The sequence below is a fragment of the Pelophylax lessonae genome (assembly GCF_965119305.1).
Source record: "Pelophylax lessonae genome assembly, chromosome: 7".
Lineage (NCBI taxonomy): Eukaryota > Metazoa > Chordata > Amphibia > Anura > Ranidae > Pelophylax > Pelophylax lessonae.
Genome location: NC_138774.1, coordinates 41,189,827 through 41,214,030, shown reverse-complemented (window position 1 = coordinate 41,214,030; position 24,204 = coordinate 41,189,827). Strand labels below are relative to the sequence as shown.

Sequence of the window (24,204 nt, the reverse complement as noted above, 5' to 3'; positions counted from 1 at the left end):
TGGCTCCCAATCATAAACAGAGATCAGGTAACGGTCTATGACAGTTCGCTTACTGTGCTGGAAGTGTGCAATGAGTACAGAAACCTTGGTTCCCATGAATGCATTAGTGTCCAACCTCCCTGACACAGTACATATGCTTTCTGTGGTTGAGCTTAAGTACTTCTGTTCCACTCTGATCTATAGCCGTCCTGTGAAATAATACCTGCATACTCTTGCTGCAGAACATGGAGCTTATATAGCCAACATTGAGGTCTGCAGCCTATCACACATAGGAAGGCAAATTATGTGCAGCCTCTGTGTAGATTGAGCAACTCAAAAAATGCAGAAATCTTTGAAAAGTGAAAGTTACATACTGCTGATTTTCTATTGAGTAATGTGAACTCATTAGTTTACTTAGTATGGGCAAAATCTAGGTTTACTTAAGACTAAAACAGTCAGTATTAACATAGTGCATAACATCTATAAAAATTCTATAATGAAAGCAAACCTGTCATAAGGTGAATTATCATTTACTTATCTAGTGGAAAGGTAAAGTTTAAATATTTAAGCAACCTATTACTTTATTTTGTCCCAGTATATACATCCAGCGTGCGCTGCTGGTAATAATCCTACAAAAATGTCACTTCATATACGACAATTAGAATCCTCAGTCATAGAAAATTAGCACAGATATCATGGCACAGTTCAATAGTTTAGGACTAATGTCAGATCCATCTTCCAAACAGCACACAAATCCACCTTTCTGACAGATCCAATACTATAAGGAAGAACACTAGATAACTTGTCACTATTATTCATGCCTAGTAATGAGTGAATTTTAGCAAATGTCACAACACTTTGGTGAAGCAGATGCTAGTAGTAGCTTTGCAGTGCATAGTTGCAATCTACTCCCAGTTTAGTCAATTAGTAAATGAGCCCCTTCACACTCTGTGCTAGTTCAATTGAAGAGCCTGATCTTTGAGCAGCACTAAGTTCTTTAGCTGTGGTCAGCAGAATGTGAAATCCATTAGGAATGTTTAGCAAAATTCAAAAATGAGGCCACACTCCATGGAAATCCTACTGGTAAGTTTATTGTGAGTAGCTGTCTGTTTACACAGTCCCCACCTTTATGACAACCCCTGACTGCCCATCCTTTGGCTTTATCATAGACCTTGGAGGGGCAAAACCTGTCAGAGGAGTGTGGCAAATGGGCAGGGACTGTGTAAACATCCAGCTACACACAATAAACTTACCATAGGATTTCCATAGAGCGCAATCTTGTTTTTAAATTTTGCTATACATACTGAGCTAGATGAGCTCCTGAGAGCAATGGACTTCCCAAGAGGCTGTTTTAGGAGCTTGGAGTGGTACAGTCTTTTTTTTTTTTGCCATTAGGAATGCTGTTTTATTCATAAAGGGGGGTGGAAGAGATTAGGGGACATGATTGCCCACTTCCTTTGACATAATTGCTCTAATAGAGTAGTACCATAATGAGTTAGAATATGGGCTTCTTAAATTGGCAGACACTAACTAAACTGCAAAGGGATCAGGATCGGAGTAAGAGATTGGATCACCTAAAGAAATCTGCAATATTGACTTGCCTGAACTACTAGTAATCTAGGAAAGAGCTACCAATCCACTTGCCAATATTCTATCTAATTCTGTCATTCCTGTCCAAGGTAATAACTTCCGCAAAGTAAAACCTTCAGACTTTGCTGGCAGCCATGATTTCCATATTCAGTGGTCTTCAATTATCTACAAATAATAAATTAATGTTTGCATAACCATATTCCTTTTTTTGATTAGGTTGGTCCTATGTTTGTAGATTGAATGAGCCTCAGATTGGAGAAACCAATCTCATCCGGCCAGATCATTTACAAGGCTCATTCAATCTCACACGGCCAGAGCTTTAACATATTTGGCAAAGTAGTTATCCTGAAATCAGTTTTTCTCCTGCCCATTAAATAATGGATTGGGTTCCAGAGTTGAGATTTCCCTGTGCACATGCTGATTACCAGTAAATTGGGCCGATGATGGCATTTCTTGGCCATACAACTGGCTGTGATATGAAAGTCTAAATATGATTGGTGGCTGTGGTCAACACAGCAGTTCTTATTTTAGGCACATTTCAGAACGAGGACAACGGTGGACTCTGGATGACAACATGGCTACCAGTATAGTATGGACATTTATATTGGACACAGTTAATACTTTAGTAGGCATAATGGAACATGTAATAAATACTTTTCACAAAGATGACCTCAGTGTTCTGTATTACAATATCAAATCAGCCATGGATATGAAGAACCATGGAATTTCACCTCTAAAAAAATGCAGAATGAATGGCCGCCACAGATCCCACCAGCTGCTGAATGTATAATACTTAAAGTGCCCCTGTAAAAATGCTAACATCATAAAAGAGCACATGATGTCTACCAACTAATTATGTTTGCATTTATACTGATTCTGGGATATGACAGGTTCTCCTTAATCACAAAGTGCGTATTTCTAAAAAGAAAGAAGCAAAGCGAGAATTGTATACAAATAAAGAAAACAGCCTCCATTCTTCTCCTTTGTGCACCTGCAAAGAACAAAAAGTATATATTTATAGTCCTATATCAGAAGTTTTGTTACTCTCAGAAAATGTTTTATTATCAGTCCTATCCATAAATGTGAGGAAAGGTACAGTGTTCATCCAATGTAAAATGGAGTCTTCACCCAACATGTTCTACACATTGAAATCCTGAATCGGCTTTACAGTACTCTGGTAATACACATCCTTCCATATTTGTGGATAGTACGGCTTTTGTTTATAACTCTAATTTGGATCATATAACATTTCTTAATAAGTGCTTAGTGGTGCCGCTCCAGGCTGAGGTGTAGAGCGTCATTGGCACTCAGGATAGTAGGAATGCCAGCGTAAGAAAAACTCATCCAGTGACCAATGAACCTTTAAGCATGATACTGCCACTCACCATAGCCAAACCTGGTGTGGATGTATACATGTGAAATCCTCAGTCAATGCCGCTCCTCAGGCAATGTCCCCTGACATGTTTCATCCATAGGGGTTATTTAAGCCCCAGTGGTCAGGGCAAAACATATGAGGGAGCATGGCCTGAGGAGCAGCACTGATTGACGCTTTCACACCAGGATTGGCTATGGTAAGCGGCAGTCTCATGCTTAAGAATATGAAAAATTCTTTGCATACCTTGACAGTTTAACATATGTAGCCCCCTCCTAAGTAGATGCTAGGTAAAAGCATTGTTTGCTCCATCTTCTTATCAGGGGAGCCTGATCAGTAGTTTTGCCTGTTACATGTGTCCGTTTGTGATTCACTTGGTCTGAGCCAGTGTCCCCACTGTGTCCAATGGGGAGATTGTTGGACAGTGGAGGAAACCCAGCCAGTGACATACAGGCTTTTGTGGCTGTCCCAGTGGGAGGGCAAAATAGCAGTGCATCCTGGGATAGGTCATAAAAGCCGGAGGCACATGTGACAGGGCGTCTTTGGGCGGGTAGCCAGATGCCAGGAGGAGGGTGGCGGCTGTCTCTCCTCCTGTTGCTGAGGAGAGTGGTAACACGGCAGTCGGCCTAGTGGACTGACGAGTGGAGCTGAAGGCAGAGCAACCCAGGGAAAAACAGTGTCCGTGAGTACCGGGAAGCTTGCCAGGGGTCTGTCCAGGAAGGGGACCACTCCAGTGGAGAGTCAGTGGACAAGGGGCTAGCATGCACTGGAAGTGAGAAAAGGGGTGCCAGGTTGGGACCCTGAAGAGGAATTCATTCAGGATTATATTTTTTACTTCACTTCATTGGCAAGGTGAAGCAGCGGCCTTGCCGAACACACTACAGTCAGTTGTCCTCAGAAATTGTGCATAGTTCAAGTTGGAGTATCCCACTCATCCCTTCTCCTATCCAAGTTCTAAAATAAAACACAAAAAACCAAATCCCCTGGACTGTTCGTTGTCTGAACCAAGTGTTAAAGCGATAATATTTTACAGACTGTTGCTATGGGTAACCCAGGGCAATCCACACTCCGCAGCTCCTTAGGGGGAAGTGCTACACATAAAATAGAAGGCTTGTGAAAACTAGACAAAAAATATATCTGCAAGCTAGGGAGACAGATAAGTTCATTCGCATCACCTGAGCAAGAGACCTGAGCTGTTTTGAAAGCTTGCAATTTTTTTATTGACTCAACCAAAAAGAAAGTACCATTTAGGGCCAATTAAATGTTATATGTTATAGTAATGAGTGAAGTGTGGTGTGGTGCATTAAGATGCTATACATTAAAGCGGTTGTAAACTCAATTAAAAAAAAAATAAAAAAAAAAAAACCTGCAAGACAAAGGCATAATGAGCTAGTATGCATCGCATACTAGCCCATTATGTGTAACTTACCTTAAAACGAAGCCCCGACACGGACCCCCGGACATCGCTGCGGGCGCTGCCATGGTCCCTCGTCGTCTCTTCCGGGTTCGGCGGCTCCGGCGCGCTGATTGGCTGGAAGAGACGGCTCCGGCGCGATGATTGGCCGGAGCCGCGATGACGTCACTCCCGCGCATGCGCGTGGGAGTGATTTTTCCGGCAAACTCCGGCAAACTAATTGAAGGTCCCCCCGGACCTTCAGAGCGCATGCGCCGCTCGCGCGAGCGGCTGCATGCACTGTAAATATCTCCTAAACCATGCCGGTTTAGGAGATATTATTTGTACCTACAGGTAAGCCTTATTATAGGCTTACCTGTAGGTCAAAGTGTCAAAAAGCGGGATACTACCGCTTTAAGCAAATCACCACTGGGGTTTTTATATTTTTTTCTAAACAAACAAAAAAAAAGACCGAAAACTTTGAAAAAAAAAAAATTTCCTAGTTTGTTATAATATTTTGCAAACAGGTAATTTTTCTCCTTCACTGATGGGCACTGATAAGATGGCACTGATAAGGCGGCACTGGTGGGCACCGAAGGGCTCTGATAGGTGGCACTAAAGGGCACTGATAGGTGACACTGATAGTGGGCACTGATTGGCACTACTGGTGGGCACTGTTGGGACTGCACTGATATTTAGAAAACTGATAATCAGTGCTGACGTCCCTTCAACAGAAGTGGGTTATCAACTTTCTTATTCTCTCCTCAAGCTGACCGTGAGGAAAGAAAAGCCGATAAATGGCTTCTGTTTACATCCTGTCATTGGCCCTTTACCCTGATCTGTGATCAGCTGAGTCCCAAGGACTCAGTGATCATGGAGCGCGCTGCCCACATGCTGCAGGGGATGGGTGAGAAGCGCAGACACGGAAGGATGTCCATGTATGCCCCTCCCAGCATTGTAAGCCCATGCTGTAGTATCTTTCGGCTAAAGCGCGGGCAGGAAGTGGTTAAATGGGTAAAAAACTGCATTACGCCAGAACCAGTGACTTAGTGGGTAGAAGTAGCTGAAGATCTGAGTTTAAAGGACCTCCTGACTTGTTCAGCCAGTTTTTAATGAGTGAAACATTTTCATGTTCACAATTTTTATAGTGAATACCATATGTTGTCAAAGATGGGATTTATAACCTTCCTTGGACATATGAGGCAGTATCTAGTATGTTTTCTTTAGGCAACGTGTCAAATCAAATGTAGCAAAACTTACATTCAGGCCTTCACTTCCTTGGAGTTGTCAGAAGCGGTGTCAGAAGCTGTAAAATATAAAGCAATGATTACCATGTGCTTCTATTATAGTACTAACTTGCTTGAGGTGATTGTAGCCATATTAGTGCACTTGCGACAGAAACAAGAGTACATTAGTGCAAATAAAAAAAAGTATTACGGACAGTACTAAGATGGCTATATCAGGGTTGTGATGGAACCATCCAGCATCCGGCTTGGGTGCTTCCGTCAGTATTCAGCTTCCTCCAGTCTGGACCCAGGAACCAGGTATTATGGCTGAGCACCCAAGGACTAAACGACACTAGCTTAGGTGCAAACTGGAACTTGAACTGTTTATTGTAAACTCACACAGAATATATAGCACAAGATCAGGTAGAGCCTGATCACATTATCGTATACAATGCAAACTGTACACAGGAATATAATTAACATAGCTAAGGAACATCCAACATAATTAAGCTAATTAATGGTGAAGCTCCACCCAAAAGGGGTTGATTTATTTGCCTCCTTCCCCCCTCCGCTGCCACATTTGGCATCTTTTGGGGGGGGAGCAGCTACCTGGTATTGACAGGTACCTGCTCCCACTTGCGGCTGACTTTGCCGCAGCAAACTCATCCAGAAGTTTATCCCGCCCCCTCCGCCTTCCCCCGATGCTGGGCCATTCACAAAGCACAGTGTGCATCACGCATGCGCAGTAGGGAACCGGCTTTTCCCATACACAAAATGGAGGCGGCAGCACCCAAGAGCCAATTGAAAAATTAGCTCGGGTGAAGATACCGCTGGATTCGTGGACAGGTAAGTGTCCTAAAGTCAGAGGCTACAGTATTTCAGGGTTCATACACATTTTTACCAATAAAATTCCATGACTTTTCCATGACTTCACGTAAATATTCATGACCTAAAGTTTCATGAAATCTCTATGTTTACATGTTAAATAAGAAGAAAATCCATGTCATACCCAACATATTTTTACTAAAATAAATGACAATCTGTAGTATACATGGGGAAAAAGCTTCAGTTTAGGCAGTCATGATGGAGGTGCTCCCGGACTGGTATGGATGGCACAGTCAGATGCACAAAATGCGGCGCTTACTCTGAAGGCCCAAGCCACAGTCATGATGGAGGTGCAGGTGGACTGGTATGGATGGCACAGATGCACAAATGCGGCGCTTACTCTTGTCTATACTTAGGGGTCAAGTCCTGGGAAAAAAAGTGTGGGGCTGTGGACATGATACAGGAGGTGGTCAAAGGCTGCAGACATGGTACAGGAGATAGTCAGAGACTGCGGACATGGTAGAAGAGATGGTCAGAGAGTGCGGACATGATACAGAAGATGGTCAGAGAGTGCGGACATGATACAAGAGATGGTCAGAGAGTGCGGACATGATACAAGAGATGGTCAGAGAGTGCGGACATGATACAAGAGATGGTCAGAGAGTGCGGACATGATACAAGAGATGGTCAAGAACTGCGGACATGATAGAAGATAGAAGAGCAGTAGGGAGGCTGGAGATAAAAAAAATAAATGTCTAGCCTTAGTGTAGTACACAATATTCATGGGACAGCTTGATACATCAGAAGAATTGAGTTGGTCTGTAAATTTGGAGGCACTTTAGAATAATCAGAACCTATTGAAATACTAAATGCTCCTTTTCCACTTTTAAAAGTCTAATTAGACTGTATGCTGCTTTCACAAGATGCATTTTCCTCCTTATTCATCTTATCATATGATGATTGGCATACACACAGTGAAGTGGAAGATATGGGCACAATATAAAGTAGACAGCACACTATGGGAATATAACTATGACAAGTATTAAGCAACTTCTCTGTCCCTAAAAGAGATACAGTGTGTCCTAGTCCTTCCACATTAGAGAAAATTAAAACAGGGATGGGGATGATAAAGATAATAATGTTAAAGCAGTTAGTAGAAAAATGCTAGATCTCTGAAAGTTACTGTTATAGAAAATACTATGAGATGTTTTAAAATGGGGCGGCGCCAGCATGAGGCAGTTTAGGCAGCCCCCTTGAGAAGGGGTGGTAAAAAATTCCTGTCACCAGCAGGCAAACTAAAGCTAAACTAATTAGCTAAACTAATTTTAGTTTGCTCACTGTTTAGAAGGCTGCTGTCACCGAGGGAGCACAAGGAGTGCAGTAGGCAAGTAGGGCGGTGGACATGTCACCCCCGCGTCATCACGTTCATGCGGCCGGCCCGCCCTCCAGTGACGCTTCCGCTGCCTGTGATTGGTTTGCTGCTGCTGGCCAGTCACATCCAGGCAAACCGCGGCCGGCCCTCCCCGCTGCCAGTGATTGATGCTGCACGATTATCTCCTCGGCTGCTGCGTGACAGCGCACGGGTATACCGCGGACCCGGAAGACAAATAATATGTGGCACAAACATTACTGAATAAAATAAATTACACTAAAGTCTTTAAGCATCAACTCCCCCCGCCGCTCCCCGCTCCTCCCCAGTTACATTTCCATGACTTTTCCAAAACCTTTGTGGAATCCTAATTTTCCATGACCTTTCCAGGCCTGGAAAGTGTCATCTTCAAATTTCAAAACTTTTCCAGGTTTTCAAGGACCGTACGAACCCTGGTATTTGTAGCTACCGACTTTTATTTTTATCTGAAGCAACCTTGAGCTACGCTTTAAACTAGTCACTTAAACAAGCCTAGCTGTCTAGACCATTTGGCACCAAGCCCACAACCCTGGATACACAATGTACATTACACATTATCATAAGCATAAACACATAACATCCCACAATGGTTCGATAACAAGGTAAAGTGGACACAATATTAATCACATGTCCAAGAGATTAGCAGACAGACAGAAACATTAGGTGACTCAATTACAAATGGGAATTCACACCTAGGAGGCACACAATGGGGCAAAGACACAGATAACAACTTATAAAAAGATTATAGCAGGATACCCCAATATCAGGTTGGTCTGAGCTGATCATATTACCATCTGCTCTGAGTCTCACAGTCTAAAGCAGTCATTGCTGGTTTGGGCACAAAGGACCCAAAATCTGTATCCCGGACCTGGATTCCCAAAGTCTGGAGACCACTCCAAGGGTCCCCCAGGCACATAACTCCCAAGAATAGAGCCCCCTCAAAAGCCAGGGCCCATAGTCAGTAGGCAAGTGGCCACCCTGCAGTCCCCTCCAAGAGCCCCTGTCCTGGTTGGGTCTGTCATAAGTGTAATATCAGATAAATCTCACACACATGGCCAGTATACAGAGAACTTGAATGGTGTAACAAGATGGATGGCAGAGGCGGCAATCACTACTATATCTATGGTGAGGCCCAGCACTGACTTTAATACAAGAACATGGGTCTCTTTCCTCCTCATTACACCAATAACAATATTAGTATGATGTGTTTGCCAGTTAGGTGATGTTTGTATGATAAAAATCTACAAATACAAACTTTAATCATAGCAACAGGTAACAGTTTCTATCCGGGATGATCACATTTAAAAAAAGGAACAAATTAGTGATGGGAGAATGGGTTTGGTGATGAATTGCAGCAAACCTGTCTAAAGGCCGTACACACGCACCGATTGTCGGCCGAACGATCGGCCGTCTTTTGTCCGGTGCTGTCGTGTAGGTTGAAAAATGCTAAAGACTGCACACGAATTTTGTCGGCCAACAACAACCAACTGCAGAAGTGATGTCATGTGATGGTTAACTTTCCGTGTGTTTTTTCTTCTCTGAGCATGCCCAGTCTTGCTCATCTGCTGTTTGTTGGCCGAATTCTGTACTGACTGAGGAACAATCGGCCGTTCTGGTGTTGGCCAACAAAAATTTTAAAGCATGCACATCAGATTCTGTTCGGCCGAAAAGTCGCAGTCGGTTGTCGGAAGCATCATACTAACAAGCCGACAATCGGCCAATCGGACGGTGGCCGAATATTTACGGCCGACAATCGCTACGTGTGTACGGGCCTTAAGAGTCTGCAAATTGCAATCCTTAAATCAAAACTCTCCGATGAAAGGCAAATCTTGAAAATCAATGACCTCCATTTTCAAAGCAAACAGGCAAGGAATTGTCAAATAAAGGGCATTAGGCACATGGAATTTGAAATACTGCGCTTGTAGAAAGACAAAAGCTGCTTGCACTAATCACCAGGGCCGGCGCTACCTATAGGCAAGGTAGGCTCCGGCCTAGAGCGCACACCAGTAGGGGGCGCTATGTGGAGAGCGGCGGGCATTGAGAGCAGAAGTGCGCTCTGCTCCCCAGCTAGACTACCTGACAGGAGATACGCCTGCAGTCACTCCAGTCATAGGAGGAGTTTGCTCCGCCTCTTCTCCAAGTGCAGGACTGGATCTCCTCTGGCTACCAGGCTCTTGTGGGTTCGGAATTGCAGCCAGCTTTTGAGATCCTACCCGCCTTATCTGACTGTTCTCCTGCCCACCCGCATCTCTGAGCCGCCGGCCCGCATGTCTGACTCTGAGACACCCGCCCGCCTGCCCGCATGTCTAACTCCGAGACACCCACCCGCATGTCTGAGACACCCGCCCGCCCGCATGTCTGACTCTGAGACACCCGCCCGCCCGCATGTCTAACTCTGAGACACCTGCCCGCCCGCATGTCTGAGCCAACTGCCCGCCCGCCCACATGCCTGAGCCGCCTGCCTGCCTCACCTAACACCCTGCTACCCCCCTCACCTGACACCCTGCTACCCCCCCTCACCTGACACCCTGCTACCCCCCCTCACCTGACACCCTGCTACCCCCCTCACCTGACACCCTGCTGCCCCCCCTCACCTGACACCCTGCTACCCCCCTCACCTGACACCCTGCTACCCCCCTCACCTGACACCCTGCTACCCCCCTCGCACCTGACACCCTGCTACCCACCTCGCACCTGACACCTTGCTACCCCCTCACACCTGACACCCTGCTACCCCCCCTCACCTGACACCCTGCTACCCCCCCTCACCCTGCTACCCCCTCACCTGACACCCTGCTACCCCCCCTCCCCTGACACCCTGCTACCCCCCCCTCACCTGACACCACCTGACACCCTGCTACCCCCTCACCTGACACCCTGCTACCCCATCACACCTGACACCCCCTGACACCCTGCTACCCCCCTCACCTGACACCCTGCTACCCCCCCCTCACCTGACACCCTGCTACCCCCCCTCACCTGACACCCTGCTACCCCCCCTCACCTGACACCCCCTCACACCCTGCTACCCCCCTCACCTGACACCCTGCTACCCCCCTCACACCTGACACCCTGCTACCCCCCCTCACCTGACACCCTGCTACCCCCTCACACCTGACACCCCCTGACACCCTGCTACCCCCCTCACCTGACACCCGCCTACATGTCTGAGCCACCTGCCTGCCTCACCTGTCACCCGCCTACATGTCTGAGCCGCCCGCCAACTGTCTGAACCACCTGCCGCCAGTCCGCCGGCCTGCCTGCGCCGGCCGGCCACCCACTGAAACTCAGAGGGAGATGTTGACGACCAGGAGCTGAGGTAAGCTTAACTGACTGTACCTAACTGACAGAGTACTAAGAGAATGGGACTGGAGAGCAGGCTGGAAGTGAGGAGGGGGTTAATATTGCCATTTCCACCGATGCAGGTGGGGGCTGGGGGGGGGTAAGTGGCAGTGAAAGTTAACCCCCCCCAGCCCCCACCTTGCATTGTCCTCATGGCATTGACATTTTACCCACCTCCCCCTTCTGCATTTGTGGTAATGCCAGTATTAATAACCCCTCCCCTCACATTGGTGGTCATGGGGGGTTACATTTCAATGCCACTTATCACCAATGTGGGGGAGGGGGTTAATAATGCTGACATCTGTGCTGGGAATTATTAGTGCGTTCACTGACCTCAATGTTGGGGATTTTTCTTGTACAAAAGTTTTTATTTTGAAAAGAGGCATTAACATGCATCAAAAACATGGTATATGTGTACAATTTAGATAAAAGAATGTTGGGGATTTTTAATTCATCCACTGATACCTGTGTTGGGGGTTAATATTGCATCCACTGATACCTGTGTTGGGGGTTAATATTGCGTCCACTGACATCAATGCTGGGAGTTATAATATGGTCTAATGACAGTTTATGCATTCAGGAAGAGGGAACAAATTGGAATCTCTGCCACTGAGATTCACATCTCCCCTGTCCAGGCTGGCAGATGGTGGATCCAGCATCCCAGGTAATGGCAGCTGAGTGAAGGGTATCGGTAACAGCTGATGATTTGCCGCAGAGGATCCCCAGTGATGCATGTACAGGTACCAGCCTCCCCTACCCCCCACACACACACCTCCAAGCCCCAACCCCACACCGGCTGCAGGGGGCGCTTAACAGCTGGGAGTGTCTACATGAGACCCCCCCCAGTGGGGAGGGCTGGCACTGACACACATGGGTAGTAGACCCCTGCCTGCACTGCAGCCTCTTGTCTTGGACTGATCCCTGTCTATATACTACCCTAGCCTGTCCGTATACCTGTGGACCATGGCTGGCATGAGGAAGTGAGCCGGTGCCGGCTACTATTTGTGTTCAGGCCCGGTCCAGAGGCACAGGTGCAGGCCTGAGGATCACGGCTGAAGAAATAGGTGGAGAGGCGCCGTAAAATATCCACCCCGCCACCTCCACCATATACATAGGCAGGGGAAAAGGGGGCGCAGTCAGGAGCGGAGGGGGGAGGGGGTGGCAAAATGAGATTTCGCCTAGGGTGTCAAAAATCCTTGCACCAGCCCTGCTTATCACCAGACAAAAAAGTGACCGAAAATATAGAAAAAACATAAAATTGTGCAGCGCTAAAATCAATAAAATATGCTTGAACATATAACACATGTGAAATGAATAATAAGTGTCCAATCATATAAGCCAAATGTGATTCAATGAAAAGTCCATCTGGAGTAAAGTCCCAAGTGAATGAAGTGATAAAAAGAAATCCAACATAAATTACGTGATTAAAGTGTGCAGCAAATCCCAACACCGAGAAGGAGTAATAATATGCGCTCACCAGAAAAGTAGGACCCAGATACCATATAGCATGTGGGTCATACAAGCTGTTGGAATATAAGGTGGATGTCCCAAGTGGATGTAAAGAACTCAGAGGTATCCGTATGGACCAGCAGCAGGCATGGAAAGACCAAATTCCAGCTCCTGATGAGGAAAGCTGAGGGTTTCTGGCAGTTTGCGGATTTGCCCCATAGTGCTCAGATCTTCATCCAGCTGGCCAATAATTTTCTGAATACCGTCTCTATTCGAGGCTTGGGATGTCCCTGTACAGTGCTGATCTCACCGAGGCTCATCTGCCCGTTGGAGATCTCGGCAAGTTGGATATTTCGGCAGGACAAGCTCGGCCAAGCTTGCTATGACCCTTACTATCTTCATTAGGCTGTCCGAACTACGGGAATTTCAATCTAAAATGTTACGTTTTGTGTGGGGGAAGAAGAGACCTCGGGTGAATAGGAGCACGTTATACACGCCCAAATTAGGGGGGGTCTGGGAGCCCCTTACTTGGTCAAGTACTTTTATGCAGCGCAATTGTCCCAATTGATCCGTTTTCATTCCTCTCACCAGTCAGTGTGGATGAAAATAGAATCAGTGCAACATCCCTCCAAACCCATTAGCCACTTGATGTGGGTGAAACCAAAAGATAGACCACCGATGCTATGCCCCACTACCTCCTTTTCTCTGAGTTTATGGGATAGGTTGCTGAAAACTCACGGATTCAAGTCTCCCCATACCCCCTTGGCTCCAATAACGGGGCAATACAGATTTCACCCCCAGTCTCCACCCCCACAACTTTGCTTGGTGGACTAATAAAGGCTTTGTTTGTATTGCTGATTGTTGTGATAATAAGGGGATCATACCTAAGGCTGAACTGAAAGAAAGATACCACCTTCCCAACTCAGAGTTTTACCACCACAATCAGATTACGCACTATTTGCAATCCCTGCAATCAGTCTCTGACCTCTCAACCTCTACATCAACTCAACTCAACATGGAATATTTATGTGGGTCATATGATAAAAACACAGGACACATCTCAAAAATGTACGGGATCCTGACCTCCTCTTCTACAAAACTTTTCTATATGCAGAAATGGGAACAGGATCTCCATATAACCCATGAACTGGGCGACTGGATTCAGATGACCCAACGTGCCTCTAGATCTTACATAAATACTTAATTGATAGAGGGCAATTATAAGGTTTTGATGAGATGGTACATGGTCTCGGTGAGAATTTGCGGCATATGTTGAGATGGCTCTCCAGCATGTTTTCGGGGATGCGGTATGCAGGGTACAGTATTACACACGTGGTGGACATGCCCAAAGGTAAAGCGTTTTTGGATCAGAGTTTATAACTTTATATACTCACTTACGCAAGTCAATTTACCTAAAACCCCTGAACAAGCCCTGCTTGGACACTCCTTTATGGGCGTGCCGAGCAGGGCTAGAAAACTGGTAGCGTTTATTTTTACGGCAGCCAGGATGGTGATCGCCAGATCATGGAGATCACCGACCATCCCATTTGATCTTGTAAAGCATAAGCTAACATGGATCATGCTTAATGAACGCCTCTCGGCAACCCTCTTGGACAACAGAACCTAGTTTGACAAGAAGTGGGAACCCTGGATCCACTACCTGTCCGCTCCATTGTACCTTGGCTGTTTTACTGGACCCTATAGCATAGCAGCACAATAGCGCGCTCATCTCCTCTTGGGATACTCTTCTCTTCTTCCATTTCTTTCCGGCAAGTTTCCTTTTCTACTGTCTTTCTCTCCTTTCTCCCCCTTTTTTTTTTTTCTCTCTCCGTTGTTTAACCGTGTTATGGTTGGAGGAAACGCTACACCCAGTGGTGGGATTCAGCCGGTTCGCACCGGTTCTATAGAACCGGTTACTAACGTTCTGCGAGTTCGCAGAACCGGCTGAATCCCTCTGCACGTCCGAGCGCAGTACAATTGAATGTCCCGCGCTTGGACCGCGCAGCCGCAGACGTGGCGGGCAAGGAGCAGAGCAGTGCGCCGCGACCCGCCCATTCTGTGACAATAGCGAATGAGAATTCGCTATTGTCACACGGAACCTCCTCCTGGCCAATCAGGGAGCGGGTCTTCCCGCTTCCTGATTGGCCGAAAGGCAAACCCTGTGCCATTGGACGAGGAGGAGGCGCCGCGGGAGGACTGAAGACTCGGAGATGCGGGGAGTCGGGGACTGAAGAGAAGCTGCGAGAGAGGTAAGTGCGGGGGGGTCGCTGGCCCTCTGCAATCATTGGGGGCAATGTATGGCTGGCACTCTGCAATTGGGGGCAATGTGTGGCTGGCACTCTGCAATCATTGGGGGCAATGTGTGGCTGGCACTCTGCAATCATTGGGGGCAATGTGTGGCTGGCACTCTGCAATCATTGGGGGCAATGTGTGGCTGGCACTCTGCTATCATTGGGGGCAATGTGTGGCTGGCACTCTGCAATCATTGGGGGCAATGTGTGGCTGGCACTCTGCAATCATTTATGGGCAATGTGTGGCTGGCACTCTGCTATCATAGGGGGCAATGTGTGGCTGGCACTCTGAAATCATTGGGGGCAATGTGTGGCTGGCACTCTGAAATCATTGGGGGCAATGTGTGGCTGGCACTCTGCAATCATTGGGGGCAATGTGTGGCTGGCACTCTGAAATCATTGGGGGCAATGTGTGGCTGGCACTCTGCTATCATTGGGGGCAATGTGTGGCTGGCACTCTGAAATCATTGGGGGCAATGTGTGGCTGGCACTCTGAAATCATTGGGGGCAATGTGTGGCTGGCACTCTGCAATCATTGGGGGCAATGTGTGGCTGGCACTCTGAAATCATTGGGGGCAATGTGTGGCTGGCACTCTGAAATCATTGGGGGCAATGTGTGGCTGGCACTCTGCAATCATTGGGGGCAATGTGGGGCTGGCACTCTGCAATCATTGGGGGCAATGTGGGGCTGGCACTCTGCAATCATTGGGGGCAATGTGTGGCTGGCACTCTGCAATCATTGGGGGCAATGTGTGGCTGGCACTCTGCTATCATTGGGGGCAATGTGTGGCTGGCACTCTGCAATTGGGGGCAATGTGTGGCTGGCACTCTGAAATCATTGGGGGCAATGTGTGGCTGGCACTCTGCAATCATTAGGGGCAATGTGTGGCTGGCACTCTGCAATCATTGGGGGCAATGTGTGGCTGGCACTTTGCAATCATTGGGGGCAATGTGTGGCTGGCACTCTGCAATTGGGGGCAATGTGTGGCTGGCACTCTGCAATCATTGGGGACAATGTGTGGCTGGCACTCTGAAATCATTGGGGGCAATGTGTGGCTGGCACTCTGAAATCATTGGGGGCAATGTGTGGCTGGCACTCTGCAATTGGGGGCAATGTGTGGCTGTCACTCTGCAATCATTGGGGGCAATGTGTGGCTGTCACTCTGCAATCATTGGGGGCAATGTGTGGCTGGCACTCTGCAATCATTGGGGGCAATGCTGTGGCTGGCACTCTGCAATCATTGGGGGGAATGTGTGGCTGGCACTCTGCAATCATTGGGGGCAATGCTGTGGCTGGCACTCTGCAATTGGGGGCAATGTGGGGCTGGCACTCTGCAATCATTGGGGGCAATGCTGTGTTCTGGCACTCTGCAATCATTAGGGGCAATGCTGTGGCTGGCACTCTGCAGTCATTGGGGGCAATGCTGTGGCTGGCACTCTGCAATCATTGGGGGCAATGCTGTGGCTGGCACTCTGCAATCATTGGGGGCAATGTGTGGCTGGCACTCTGCAATCATTGGGGGCAATGTGTGGCTGGCACTCTGCAATCATTGGGGGCAATGTGTGGCTGGCACTCTGCAATCATTGGGGGCAATGCTGTGGCTGGCACTCTGCAATCATTGGGGGCAATGTGTGGCTGGCACTCTGCAATCATTGGGGGCAATGTGTGGCTGGCACTCTGCAATCATTGGGGGCAATGCTGTGGCTGGCACTCTGCAATCATTAGGGGCAATGCTGTGGCTGGCACTCTGCAATCATTGGGGGCAATGCTGTGTTCTGGCATTCTGCAATCATTGAGGGAAATGTTGTGTTCTGGCACTCTGCAATCATTGGGGGCAATGCTGTGGCTGGCACTCTGCAGTCATTGGGGGCAATGCTGTGGCTGGCACTCTGCAATCATTAGGGGCAATGCTGTGGCTGGCACTCTGCAATCATTGGGGGCAATGCTGTGGCTGGCACTCTGCAGTCATTGGGGCAATGCTGTGGCTGGCACTCTGCAATCATTAGGGGCAATGCTGTGGCTGGCACTCTGCAATCATTGGGGGCAATGCTGTGTTCTGGCACTCTGCAATCATTGGGGGCAATGCTGTGGCTGGCACTCTGCAGTCATTGTGGGCAATGCTGTGGCTGGCACTCTGCAATCATAAGGGGCAATGCTGTGGCTGGCACTCTGCAGTCATTGGGGGCAATGCTGTGGCTGGCACTCTGCAGTCATTGGGGGCAATGCTGTGGCTGGCACTCTGCAATCATTGGGGGCAATGCTGTGTTCTGGCACTCTGCAATCACTAGGGGCAATGCTGTGGCTGGCACTCTGCAATCATTGGGGGCAATGCTGTGTTCTGGCACTCTGCAATCATTGGGGGCAATGCTGTGGCTGGCATTCTGCAATCATTAGGGGCAATGCTGTGGCTGGCACTCTGCAATCATTGGGGGCAATGCTCTGTTCTGGCACTCTGCAATCATTGGGGGCAATGTTGTGGCTGGCACTCTGCAGTCATTGGGGGCAATGCTGTGGCTGGCACTCAGCAATCATTGAGGACAATGCTGTGGCTGGCACTCTGCAATCATTGGGGGCAATGTGCATTGAAAGGGGGCACGCTGGTCACTGTGCATTGAAAGGGGGCACGCTGGTTTCTGTGCATTTAAAGGGGGCACGCTGGTCATTCTGCTGGGAAAGTCGGAACTGGTTACTAAAATTTTTGAATCCCACCACTGGCTACACCCCTCCGTAATCAATGCTGCAGGTGCCCACCTTCCTGCCCCTGGACCCTGTGTAGTTTTTGCGGTCTGGTGTAGGGGTGGCCCGTGTCCTTCCGGAGCGCCCAGGCGACAACTGACAGAATGATCGCCGGGCGCATCTGGTTCTTGAATCTCCATGACCATGCACATGGCAACTATGGCTAATTTACGTGAATGTGCAATGTCTTGCTTATATAATTTACCAAGCTTCCTTGCCATGCAATCTTGGAAGTTTCTGCTATCTGTATGTAATGCCCTGTAACATTTTATTACTTTTGTCTCTAAAAACCTAATAAAAATCACACACACACACACACACACACACACACACACACACACACACACACAGTGTTCCTCGGGGAGCTCTAAACATTTAGAATATAAAATTCTTTAACACTTTCAGTGCCAGAGTCATTTTTGCATTTTTTTTTTTAACATCTTTGAAAAACCATTTCAGACTTGAAGATAACTTAAAACCCTCAAAACATTATATATTTTCTGAAAGCAGCGACCCTAGAGAATAAAATATTGGAAGTTTAATTTTTTTATGACACATCATATTAACGCAACAGTTTATTAATCACAAAATTTCAATAAAACTTATACTAAAGTTAATTTGAGAGTTAATGTTTTGATAAAATTTCAAATATGAGGTTGGATCAAGTAAATAGATATCAGACATGCCAAGTCATAATATTGTGTGCACCCCTGAAATGGCAACAAACTTTGGTACCCTGAATTTTTCTATAGTTGATGCCCTAAAAGCTCCTACAGGTCTTCAGTTGAGAGTGAACTGTGAATATTGGGCCTAGAATTATTGCTCTCACTCCATCATAGATGGCATTATATAGAATGTGTAGTGCAGTTGACATTTTCATGCATAGGCGCACTCGATGCGTGTGTTTATATTATGTGCGTGTATGTGGGGATGGGGGTTAAAAAATCAGCGCGGGGGGGGGGGGGGGCAGTCCCAGGTCCACCAATGGGAGTGTGGAAAATCTAGCAAACCTGGCAGGGACATATGCGAGGGGGTTGACTGTTGCCAGGATTCGTATAAGTGATTGGGCAGCTGAAAAGCTACCCGATCACTTCCATCTTCCACTTGACAGCCGACAGTTGACATGTTGGATTTACACACACACATTCTGGGTGGGATAAAACCCCCGCTGGGGCCAATGTATGCCATATGTCAGTGGCAGTGAAAGAGTTAAATATTATGTGTGGAAGATGTCTTATATACATAAGCAAACATCAGGTTTTATAAAAAAGAAAACATTTGCTCCAAAATGACATTCCCCTGCCAGCTTTTCTTGGTAAGAAATGGCACAGGGATCCCCAAAAATCCAAGAGCAGATCATTGTCCTTGATAAGGATATCATATAGATTTGAAGGGGGACCCAGGCAAAACAAAAAAATTGTATAGAACAAAAAAGTATGTCTGGACAGTTGCGCTCCAATACAAATATTTATTGAAAAGAGGATAATAATACCACAGCATACAGAAGGTACGGATCAAAGAGAGCTGACGCGTTTCAAACTAACAGTGCTGAATCACAGCTTTGATTAAGCACTGTTAGTAATGTGAAACGCATTTATAACTATTTGCATTGGAGTGCGGCTGTCCAGACATACTTTTTTGTTCTACATGGCTTGCACATTGAGCCTGAACCCTGCACCTGTGCTGTTACTGTGAGGATTTTTGAAGGCATTTTCACCTGGAGCGGTGTGTGGTCTCTAAAAAAATAGTGTACAATACCTAAAAATGAAATTTAAAAGGGAAACCCTATGTAAAAGAGGGCCCCAGAAATCCAGCCCTTCCCCTATGTGAATGAGTAAGGAATACATATTACCCCTGGCTACTCATCCACAAAATAATCCAACAAAAATAAACACACATGCAATGATGAAACAGGATTTTGAACTGGTGCTGGGTATACAATAGTAGACCAATCATTAAAAATGTTTCATTTCAAGAATGTTCATTTGATTTTCTAATTGTTAGTAAGGAAAAAATCAATGTTTGTTTTCAACTGCAGTGATGAGAAAATTTGAAGGAGCAGGATTGAAATTATTTCTAGATTGTAAGCTCTAACGAGCAGAGCCCTCTAATTCCTCCGGTATTGAATTGTATTGTAACTGTATTTTCTTCCCTCATATTGTAAAGCGCTGCGCAAACTGTTGGCGCTATATAAATCCTGTATAATAATAATAATAATAATCATAATTTCTCAAATATATTTATTTCTAACAGCGCATGTGTTTTTTTTTTTTTTTGTTTAAAGTGATATTAAAGTCTTTTTTCCATTTTTAAAAAACACCACACGGTATTCTTACCTGCTCTGTGCAGTAGTTTTGCATAGAGCAGCCCCGATGCGTTTCGAAGGTATGTCCTTCATCAGAGCCAAAACCAGGTTTTTGGCTCTGATGAAGGAGGACATCGCTTTGAAATGCGAAAGCCAGCAGGGACCCCGGTGAGGTCCCCTCAGAGAGCGAGTCTTTGGCCAGCCTGGGAGAGTGGAGCCATGATCAGTAGCCTGATGGGTGTTTTAACCACATATGTGTGTGAGTAGATATTTATTTGGTCTTACTGTTAATATAAATGGGGTTGGATAATACACTAGGCCAGTGCACCCTCTGTTATTATCTATTACCACAGAGTCTCTGAGGACAACCCCAGTCCTAGAGGGCAGCAAGGCTCCAAGGGGATTATCCATATCTACTATAAGAGACTTTTCCTGTTGGACTATGACACTTAAGTGCAGGGGATTGTTATTGGATCCCCTATATAACCCCGCCCACTACCAGCTGGCCTCAGTTTTGTAGCAAGCAATAGGGATATGAGAAGAACAGGGGGAGGGGCCTGTGTCCGGTACTGTACTCCCAGAAACTGATTTTACAGGAAGAAAAACTTATTTTCTTAGTCATACAGTACAGCACACAGGATCTATTGTCTTTTCCCTTCTTTCTGTACTTTGTGTGACATTAGAGTGTATGGAAATCACTAACAACAATAATGAGGAGGTTTTCATTGCGGCCTGGAATAAATTGTGTATCAGGCTTAGAGGATCCTTATAAAATTCTATATAAAGATTACATTCTACAAATCATAATAATATAAAATACTACACAGAGGAATACAGCAAACATTACTCACTGTTGGTGCTTTTGTAGCCAGCCTTGTTCTTCTCTGAAATATGAAGACATGGAGTTAGGAACCAAAAAATAGAACTGCAACCCATAAAATGCATTTTAAATAATTTCTACCAGACAATATACAATAGTTGAAAAGCACAATTATCATTGCTGTGTTAATTTTGTACATGGGGGCAGCCATATGTGTCCATTAGATATTCAGGCTCTACTTCCTGCTTTGCTCTGCTATATGATGGTTGGGCTTTAGGCCTCTTTCACACTTTTGCGACCTAAAAGTTGTGCAATTTTGCCACGCTTTTGACTGGACTTAAAGCAATGTCTTTGGACCTCAACACGCATCAAAGTCAGACCAAAGTAGTGCAGGGACTACTTTGAAGTCGTTGTGACTTGAAGTCGCACAGATATGTACGGTACTCATTGGAAATCATGGAGAACGACTTGTCATGTGATATTGCAGTCCCAAGTCGCAGGACAAATCGCACAAGTGTGAAAAGAGCCTTAATAATTGTAATGCTTTGGACATAACTGCAGAAATCCCAGGAGTGGATTAAGTAATGCTCCAAAAAAGTGGCTTCATTTTCTGGCTGTTTTCTCTTGTTGCAGAGGAAGACACGTGTCCTCAGGTTTGTTTACTGAAGAAATTCAGGGATTTCAGCAGTTTTAAAAAGCTGCTGGCTTATTAAGGGGCCGAGTCCAACAAGGTGAATGCCACCTCATGGACTTCTCTCTTTTATTTACAATATACAGTTTATACTGAGCACTGGGAGTACAGCTATCGCTATAGTTTTGACACTCCAATGCTGGACCTTCAGATCTCAGATATAGAATCAGAGCTGCAGGGTTGTGTCATTACCTTCAATCTGTTGTGAGGAGGGATGTTGTTTTGCTATGCCCATGATACAAAGCACTGTGGCTGCCGCATGTGTACACCCCCCTCCAGCCATTGTGTTATAATAAAGGGGCGGCCAAGGAGTGGTAAAACCACTGCTTAACAGCCTGGTATTACTGCCTGCTGGCCCCAAGTATATAGAAGGCCTTATATAACCAGTAAGGCTGGGATCACACTGGTGTGAATTGAAAGAAGGTTTCCTCACATCCAATTCACATGACAGGAGAGTGTGCCTGACTCCCAATGGAGCCGATTCTCACATCTCCAGGGCGGCTGCGGAGCGGATTGCACAGGAGTCCTGTGTGTCTTTGGCTCCATTTCAGGTCTGAATTCAGGCAAAAATTCAGGCCTGATTCATTCCTGAATTGGAGAACAGGGACGCACCGGACCCCTGCTGTGAGCCGGATCCGTATTAAGTGTGAACCTGGCCTTAATGAAGCTTTCATAGTCACATTCTGGCTTTCTTTTTCCTATCTCTCATGCCTTTGTGTTGGCCACCAATTTTATTAGCTGCCTCACTGGCCAATAAGAAGGCATGGGATGGGAAGGCAGTGGGCGGGGCATGACTACAGAATCTGCTGTGACAGGGTGCTACAAGTCTTAGGAGACTCAGGAGCTCTAATGATATTCAAATGGTGCAAAGACCTAAAGGATCCTGTACTATAAACTAAGGACCAATTTAATGAGGTTTACTTCAAAAAATAGTTACTGGTTCCTGGATTTAATGGGAACATTTCAGGATGGGATATGGGAGCTTCAATTACTGACATCCCCAGGAGTGACATCCTTATCCTTGCTTTACTGCTTAGTGCTTCAGTAACCTAATAAAATACAGCCAGCTTAGGGGGTGATTTACTAAACCCGGAAAATGCATAATTTAGTGCAGCTGTAAATGGTAGCCAATCAGCTTCTAACAGCTTATTAAATTAATCACTTCAGCTCTGGAAGATTTACCCCCTTCATGACCAGGACATTTTTTGAGATACGGCGCTGTGATACCTTAACAATGGTGAAATCATGCGACGCTGTACCCAAATAAAATTCCTGTCCTTTTTCCCCACAAATAGAGCTTTTTTTTTTTTTTTTTGCGCTATAAACAAAAAAAGGCAGACAATTTTGGAAAAAAATATATATAATTTATACTTTCTGCTACAAAACATATCCACTAAAAAAATATAATTTCTTCATCATTTTAGGCCAATATGTATTCTGCTACATGTTGTTTACAGTAAAAAAATCCCAATAAGTGTATATTGATTGATTTGCGTCTACAAACTATGGGATATATTTATGGAATTTCTGTTTATTGTTTACTAGTAATGGCGGTGATCGGCAATTTATAGCGGGACTGCAATATTGCGGTGGACAAATTAGACACTGACTGGCACTTTTTTGGGAACCAGTGACTCTAATACAGTGATCAGTGCTAAAAATATGCACTGTCACTGTACTAATGACATGGGCTGGAAAGGTGTTAACATCAGGGGCGAACAAAAGGTTAACTGTGTGCCTACTAGCCAGTGTTTGTGTACTGTGTGGGAGGTGCTTTTACTAGGGGAAGACATGGATCCATGTCCATGCCTTCCCTACTGACAGAACGGTTATCTGCCTTGTTTACATTGGCAGACTGCCGTTCTGCCTCTGTGCCAAGCAACCGGCGGGTGACAGCGAACATCAGGTTTGCTGTACCCGCTGAGGCTTCTCAGTTGAAACTGTCACTAATTGTCCACATACATACATACAATCGTATCTTAAAACCAGCCAGATCTCCCTTTTGTCATCTCATGTCTATGGGCAGCCACAAGTCCTGAATTTACACACAAACTGTATAAAGCATATTACAGACTGACAGCCAATGTGGGATTTACTAAAATTGCTGCACCCAGAATCTGGTGCAGCTGTGCATAATAACCAAATCCAATCAGCTTCTAACTTCAGCTTCTTCAATTAAGCTTTGGCGGTAAAAAGTGGAAGCTGATTGGATTCTATGCATAGCTGCACCAGATTTTGCACTCTCCAGTTTTTGTAAATAACTCCCAATGAGTAAATCCTACATACTGCATAGCAGTAAATAAAATCTCCCCCTCCTTATATTTCCATTTTGTCTTTATCCCCTCTATACCCTGTGTCTTATTTACCCTCATTTGTATCCTCTTTGACATGACCTATACAGAGCAGTACACATTAGAAAAAAGGCAGATGGTTTTAAAAATCTTTCTTCATCTGTCAGCAGCACAGAGGAGGGGGCGGAGAGGCTGCAGTTACAGTGTGTGAGAGCTGATTGGAGGAAAGAGACACACCCCCCTCCACACAACAGAGATGTGTTCTGAATAGACAAGCCGTCTGCTGAGCTCTCCCATCACAAATGTATCTCATGTGTCAGGAACACTTGTCAGAAGTGACTCATGCTCAGAGGAACAAAGCACCAGAGAGAAATGACACTTAGAGCTTTGGAAAGAGATAAGTAAACACTGCAGATGTATGTGCTTTGCTCAAATTCCATGACTGGGGTTTACAACTACTTTAAGGTATGAATGGTTCTTTATAT

General features: G+C 46.0%; 1 protein-coding gene across 1 annotated transcript in view; it reads right to left on the bottom strand.

The window, feature by feature from the left end:
• Positions 1-2,513: 2,513 nt before the first annotated feature.
• LOC309559449 (class I histocompatibility antigen, F10 alpha chain-like) overlaps positions 2,514-24,204 on the bottom strand; it is a 56,681-nt gene continuing 34,990 nt past the window's right edge. The window contains exons 6-8 of the mRNA XM_082262716.1: positions 20,769-20,801; positions 5,595-5,640; positions 2,514-2,560 (exon numbers count right to left, since the gene is read on the bottom strand). Of these exons, the coding sequence (XP_082118842.1) occupies positions 5,597-5,640; positions 20,769-20,801 (77 nt within the window). The 3' untranslated portion in view covers positions 2,514-2,560; positions 5,595-5,596. The remainder of the gene's footprint in view (positions 2,561-5,594; positions 5,641-20,768; positions 20,802-24,204) is intronic.